We start from the raw sequence: 7500 nt of genomic DNA on the forward strand, positions 1-7500 counted from the left end.
TGTCATGGAATTTTTTTTTTCTCACAATGATACACACTCCAAATCCAACCATCAGTACCTCATTAAAACACTCGCTCACTAATCTTTACTGAAACCTGTTAACAATAAAAACAGGATGGCGAGGCGTGAAGGAAAAACGGTCCCAAATCCCCCATGAACCTGCAGTGGTGACGTTCCGCGCCCCTCACCCTCGACTTGAAAGCGTTGGGAGTGTCCTGCCTCGGCGCGTGGCCTCGTGCAACACATCCCTCACGACCTCCTTCCTCTGGCTCTCAGTGGCAGCCTGGCGTGAGATTTATACAGGGCATGGGATTTGGTGGGGAGCGCGGCGGCTTACACACAAGGAACACTTTTCTCTCCATTATTGAAGAGTGGGAGACTTCTTATGGGTCTTTCATCGGCAGGCCACTCTCGGGGTGAGGCTTGGCGGAGGCAGGCACACACCACACGGACTCTTCATGGAGAATGTTAAGGTTACTTGTTTCTGTGCAATGTAATCGGCGTCATAATTTCTTTTTATCGTTTAGTCTGAATAGCTTTTTTCTTTTTAACTCTTTTAATTACTTACTTATTATTTTTTTTCTTTATGTGCGTGTGTTTGACGAGTAATCCTCCTCCTCGCCACGACTTAATACAAGTGCCTACAAAAGATCAACATATCTAGACAAGATTGATCAGGATACAACATCATTATTTTTTCCTAAAATCACATTAGTAAAATATTCTTTGCAGCGACACGATGAAAAAAGAAAAAACGTTAAAAGGTTCACACAAAAATACTGAGATTTTCAACGTAAATTAAGTGATTATGGGATAAAAGTCGGATCACCTTCCTTTCCTCGTTTCTAAATGGTAATGGCAATATACTTCTATGGTTATGTGAACCTACACACTCTTACCTTGAGGTGGTGCCCTGCTCGCTCAGTCCCTGATCCTTATAGGTACAGTCAATCGCTGAAAAGCAGAACTTCATCATGATGTATAATAAAGATGAATAATCTGTGTGACAAGCGACCTGCTGCCAATCCCATGGTCAGTGTACCTCTCACGCCAAGGCTGAGCGGCGACAGCAGGACGATATGACAGGGTGCGAAATTGAGGCAGAAGAGGATTGACAAAGGAGGTAGGTTAGATTTAGGTAAATTACAAGGAGTTGAGGTGGAAGGGAAGTAAAAAAAGACCTACCTTGCCTTCCACCTCAAAGGCCAGAGAAGAGGGAGGGGTAGCGGAGGTTGGTGTGGGAGGAGGGCTCGTGACAGCTGCCTCTACACGCGGATCACCAATCCTGCAGCGGCTCGGGGGGCGTGGCGGCGACGTGAGGTGCAGAGTACACTGGGGGATGTGTCCCATTTTCTCTTCATCGTAAAGTGAGATGTAATTGCAAGTGAATGTCAAATGTGGTGTACCAAAGGGGAGGAGAGTCACCGGTGGCTGATGCTCGGTCAGGGCCGCGGCAGAAGGTACTACTACTGGCCAAGCCGCTTCGTGGAGCTTTGCCATGCTTAGGTGTTCGCCACTCACGTTTTTCTTCATGACTTGATGGTATAGTGAATCGCATCTCACGGTATTATGATTTTTCTCTCTTTTTCTACTGAGTGGAGAAGCTCACCCGTCCATGTACCGACACACACGCCGGTGGGATGAAACACTGACTCAGGCCAACCATGAATAGAGACGTAAATGGGCAACAAACTCGATTCAATGATGAACTCAGAAAAGTGCATCAAATCATGAGATTCCTTCCCGTGTCAGTACCTGGAGATTTGTACAGCCTGGGGACGCTTCTGAGCCAAACTAATTTCCTGATAAATCCAACAATGATACATTAATAAAACTCAATGACATTAATATAGAATTAAATAAAAGTTCGAAAGGATTACTTGTCTGAGGGGAGAAGGCAGTGCTGGTCTCTTGAGAAATGATGATACTTGTGCTTGGAGGAGGAGGAGGAGGAGGAGGAGGAGGAGGAGGAGGAGGAATAAAATTTGATGATATTGAAAAATACAAGCACATGTGGATGACATAAGAAGAAACAAGTGCAAAGACAAGTAAGGCATTTTATGACGTATACAGAATGATAATTACCACAACAGTGACGGCGATGCAAACACGTGCCGGGAAGTCAACAGAGATAAGAGCGCGGGCCACCTGTCATTGTCAGAGGACGTCCCAGTGGCCTTGGGGGCAGTCCATCACGTCACAACTACACCACCACCACCATCTTGTTATTGTTCTAGAACCGGCACTGCCGGTAACATTTTTTTACTACTTTCTTTATTTAATTATTCGATGTTTATTTATCTAGTCTATATTATTTATCCAACTTTATCTATATTGGTATTCTATACTATTTATTTGTTAGTTATTTATCAACACTATTTATTTTTCCCCCAGATAACTGACTTCATTCCCAGTCACCACCGCCACCACTTTCACTACAACTTTAACTACCACCATTTACTCTCGTTACACCGCGTACCTCTATTAACTACTATTTTATGATGTATGAACTACGATACTCGCTCCATTCAGCACCTCCTCACCACCACTGCTACACCACCATCACAACTCTGCCCTCGCTCTCTAGTCCACTCCACAACGTGATAATCAAAGCCTTACACGCTGTCTTACAAGATAGTAACAAGACTCATGCTGTTGTGACTTGTGGGTGTTTGTGGCACAACCCTCGGCCATGTGTTTGGTCGAGGCGAGAAGTGGGGTGGTGGTGGTGGTGGTGGAGATCGGGCTTCCCACACTAATGTTCAAGTAGGCGAGAAGCAGACCAAACTTATCGTGTATGTTTTATGTTCAATCGTGGGAGAACTTATCTATGCAACTCTCATCCTACCTTAAGTTGCTGAGAGAGAGAGAGAGAGAGAGAGAGAGAGAGAGAGAGAGAGAGAGAGAGAGAGAGAGAGAGAGAGAAGGGAGGAAGACTGATGGCGGCTACAATTCTCAGACGATCAATAACGACCACAAACAATAGAGTTAAGAAATTTTACTTCATTAAACTTCTCTCGTAAACTGCACCTCTATTAAACGTTCGTATGGCGTTAATGTAAACTTTATTCCGTCACTACTACTACTACTACTACTACTACTACTACTACTGCTACTACTACTGCTACTACTACTACTACTACTACTACTACTACTATTACTACCACTACTATTACTATTACTACTACTTCTATTACTACCACTACTGTTACAAATAATCCTGCATCTTTTTTCCTTTTTTCTCTCTCGCACAACAAGAGTCTGTCCGCTGCAGCATCACAACCAAACGCCGTTCACGTGTGCTTCTTCCTATCACCTGAATACACCTGGCTGGCCGCGTGACGCCTTGCCACCATCCCCTCGCGCTGAAAATACTACCGCAACATTTTCCATGAATGCTAACAAAATTCCATTCAGCTGTGTCTGAGAAAATATTAAATTTGGTTTCACGTCCCGCTCCTTAGTGGTGATGAGATTGTTATCAACCAGTGCTGCCTGTACTGTAGGGCAGGCCAGGAACAGCACAATCTTTTCTTTGAACATTTCCATAGAAATTTGTCCAACTTTTAGCGCCAGTAAAGTCGTGATGCTTATTTGAGTGTTTTGATGGATCTACTACCACTACTACTACTACTACTACTACTACTACTACTACTACTACTACTACTGCTACTTCTATTAATGCTGCTGATTCTGCTTAAGAGTCTACAACCATCGCCACGCCACCATCACCAGTACAAGCTAGACACGCTCCTTGAGATTGTGATGTGAGACTGTTAAGATGCCGTCAGCTACCCGTAAGTCTCCAATCCGGTCACCTGCGGCCGTCAGACACAAGAAGCCACGATAAGCTGCCACAGCCACAGCCAGAGCCGCTAATACAACTGTCGTTGCGGCCACCGCAGCAGCTGCCGTTGTTTAATACCACTATTACCTGCAATATTACTACTAATGCTACTACTACTACTACTACTACTACTGCTACATAACAACTCAAAGTATAGGATAAAGAACAGCAACAGCGACAAAACCACCACCACTACCTCAACTACCACCAGAAGCAACAATAACAGGCAAGACATTAAACCCAGAAAAAAAAGAACACACACACACACACACACACACACATCCTTTCGTGCGAGGGGGAATTTACTGAAGAAATGAGTTGCTAAGTTCTTCAAAGGCTCTCATTTATGAAAGCCATTTCTGAATAAAGATCTACTAATTTCCCCTAAATTTCGGACCCCGTCCCGCCACAGCTTCCTGCCTCGCTGTGCACAACGCTCGGGGCTGTGGATGTGCCGAGCGTGTTCTGGATAAAAGAAGTAAATTTCTCCAATTTCTGGCTTTGGAAAACTTTGTGACGTGTACAGTGATGGCAGTGGCTGGTGAAGTGATGACGTATTAGTGACGCGCGGCGGGGGGGAGGAGCAGTCTGGGAGAGGCGGCGCGCTCCACTTTGCCATGAACACCATCACCCGCATTCCCTCACTGGGACTCTCCAGATTTTATTTGTTGTTTTTGTGTTTTGTTGATGTTGAGTTTCATTGTTATGTATCTGATAAAAGAATAATTTGACGCACGTGGAGATATACCAACAGCAGTACTGATCATTTGTACGATAGTATTAGTGATGATACTAGTAACAGTATAGTAATGACTGGCACTCTTAGTGAAGCAGCGTCGTGGAGAACACTACTCACAAAAGTCACAATCTCTCAGAAACTGACAGCCGGGGCCACATGCTTTTTATCATCCGTATATTCCATGTTGCGGTAGAGATGAGACCACCAGTGGTACTACCTGATGCTCCTGTTGATGCAGAATTGGTTGTAGTGGAGAAGCAATGGTGTAAGGCGGCCTGTGATTGAGAGTAATTATTTGCACCAATAAATGGCAGCACTACCGACAGCAGCAGCACATCGAGATGACGCAATATTCTACAAGAGGCTCTGAGATGATAGGCGCGACCAGCTGATGCTGGGGCCTGCGGAGACGAGGGATGAACACATGGTAGCAGCAGAACCTGTAAAAACGACTCAAGTTCCTCATAGTGGCGAGAAATGAGCAGAGGAATGTAGAAGCGCTGCATATCTTGTACACCCGCAGAGATGCATAGTCGGTGTGTGTGTGTGTGTGTGTGTGTAGTCCACATAACTTTCAAGCCTACGAAACTACTACTACTACTACGGTAGTAGTAGTAGTAGTAGTAGTAGTAGTAGTACCAGCAGCAGCAGAGCAGTGTGTGTGTGTGTGTGTGTGTGTGTGTGTGTGTGTGTGTGTGTGTGTGCACGGATTAATATTTTATGAAGCTCAGTTTAAACATAATCCTTAAGTTCCTGTAATACAATATAATCCTGTTGTAGTGAGCACCAGCAGCATCTTCTGCCCCTATCACGAGGAGTTCAAGTGTTAGGCTGCCTTACTCCGTAAACACAACAGCCTTGTTAAAAGAAACACGAAATGATACCGCAGGAAAAAAAAATATCCTTTATCTTGTACAAACAACAATGGCTCGGAGTAGGTGAGGAGGATCAGGCAGCCCAATCTTGTTAGGGACGCGCACTACAGCCCAACGATCACTAAACGCACAGGAGCACTGGTACATGTAGTCACGCACGGTAGCAGTATCATCGTGCTAAAGCATGTTGAACACCAGCCTGCCAGCCAGCGCGCGCGCACGCACACACGTGCGCTCTCTCTCTCTCTCTCTCTCTCTCTCTCTCACACACGCACACACACTCATGACATTAATTGAAACGAGCGGGAAATAAGAGTAAAGATCGAGTTCAAACATGCGCAAACTAAAGTACTCTTCTTCCTTAAGGCACGAACGTACTACATGTGTACGCATCCCCATTCTCCTTCCGCCTCCTAGACCTGGGGCAGCCCTGCGTGACGCGTGACTCGCAATGGAAGTTCTAGGAGTACACATTCGGCGAATTCCCCCACCCACGCTCACGCCAAAACTTTGCCCCGGGCTAGCTCACACCGCCTCTGACCTGCTCCTCCCTGTCAATGAAGCGGTGTGATTCTCCTCCCTTTCCTTCTTGTGTGACGTCATCACCATGATGCCAATCTTCCCAATAGTAGATTTTCCTCTGCCGTTGTTTATTACTCATGTTTTGCCGCTGTAGTGTTGTGCACATACCATGGGATAAGCGAAATGATAAAAGGGGTGATAGGGAGGTAGGTGGGGGGTGTGGGAGAGGACCTGGGACACGTAATAAAGCTCAGCTCTTAAGTTGCCATACGCCACTATGGACTAAGTGCCAACTGCCAGGGGGGACCGGGCTTATATATTGCGGCTCGACGCAACCGAGGTTAGTAGCTTCAAGCTCGAGACACAGAACAGTTGAAGAGTCTGTAGCATCAGCCAGAAGTGTTGCACGCGAGCACTCCAGTCTTAACCTGTGGTAGTGAACTTGATAGGCACGACGGCGGCCTTCGCAGAATATTCGTGTGAGTGGGGTGACAATTTCGGCACACTGGAGGACAGCAGATACGGCTCGGGCGTGTCACCATGCCCACAGAGCAACATGGAGTCTCCACAGCTTTACGATAGTTCTGATTACAAGAAGGGCGCTGCTGCTTCTCTCAAGGTTAAAGGCAACCTATCGGCGTACTCAAACGAGGAGTACGGCGATCTGGCCGAATTAAACGCGCCAGAAATCTCGCTGGACCTACACAACCTCATCGACGACTCCCAGTTCAGCGAGGGCTTCATCCAGGGCATCGAGGGCCTGAGCGTCGACAAGTCCCCAGCCCACGGGGCCTTGGTGTCAACATGTACAATCCTCTCGCTTACCTGCCGCAGCCCGTCCACGGCGCCAGCCAGTTCGACAGGCAGTACCAAGATCGAGGGGGCCATGATCACCTGCCCATCAAGGAGGAGCCCCAGGAGTCCCCGCACCCAGAACTGCAGCCACACGAATACAGCTCTTGTGCCAGAGTAGGGGCGGCGGCGGCGGCGGCGGGTTACGGAGCGGCAGCGGCAGCGGGATATCCGACGGGAGTGCCAGCGTACTCAAACATGACGCCCACCACGGTGCCCGGCGCGGATTCCCTGTGCAGATCTCCCCTCAAGTCCCCGACGGGCGGCAAAATGATGCCCGGATGCAAGAAGAACGTGGACAAATCCAGTGATGAGTACAAGCGGCGGAGGGAGAGGAACAACATTGCTGTCAGAAAGAGCCGGGAAAAGGCGAAAATGAGGACGAGGGAGACAGAGGAAAGAGTTAAGGTGAGAATCATCCGCGATGTTTTGTGTTCCCTTTCTTTCCTGCCACAATAGGTTTGTTAGTCTTGGTGTCCACCTTCAGGAGTGAGTAGTCTGCGGTGCGGCCTCGCCTTCCTTGGCGACGCCCACCCATTCATTCATTCTCGCTCCAAGTAATTCCAGTAGGTGCAGAGACGAGCTAACACGACCTCAACTTGTGTCACTAAAGTATTGATTAGGTTCCTGTTTAAGATGAATTAACACATAAACAAGATAAATGA

At 47.1% G+C, this 7500-nt stretch overlaps 1 protein-coding gene across 1 annotated transcript in view; it reads left to right on the top strand.

Annotated features, from left to right (window-relative positions):
- The first annotated feature begins 6322 nt into the window (after positions 1-6322).
- LOC123511234 (CCAAT/enhancer-binding protein-like) overlaps positions 6323-7500 on the top strand; it is a 2535-nt gene continuing 1357 nt past the window's right edge. Inside the window, 2 exon segments of the mRNA XM_045266934.1 lie at positions 6323-6756; positions 6759-7243. Coding sequence (XP_045122869.1) covers positions 6540-6756; positions 6759-7243 — 702 coding nt within the window. The 5' untranslated portion in view covers positions 6323-6539.

This window comes from Portunus trituberculatus, chromosome 31, assembly GCF_017591435.1.
Source record: "Portunus trituberculatus isolate SZX2019 chromosome 31, ASM1759143v1, whole genome shotgun sequence".
Lineage (NCBI taxonomy): Eukaryota > Metazoa > Arthropoda > Malacostraca > Decapoda > Portunidae > Portunus > Portunus trituberculatus.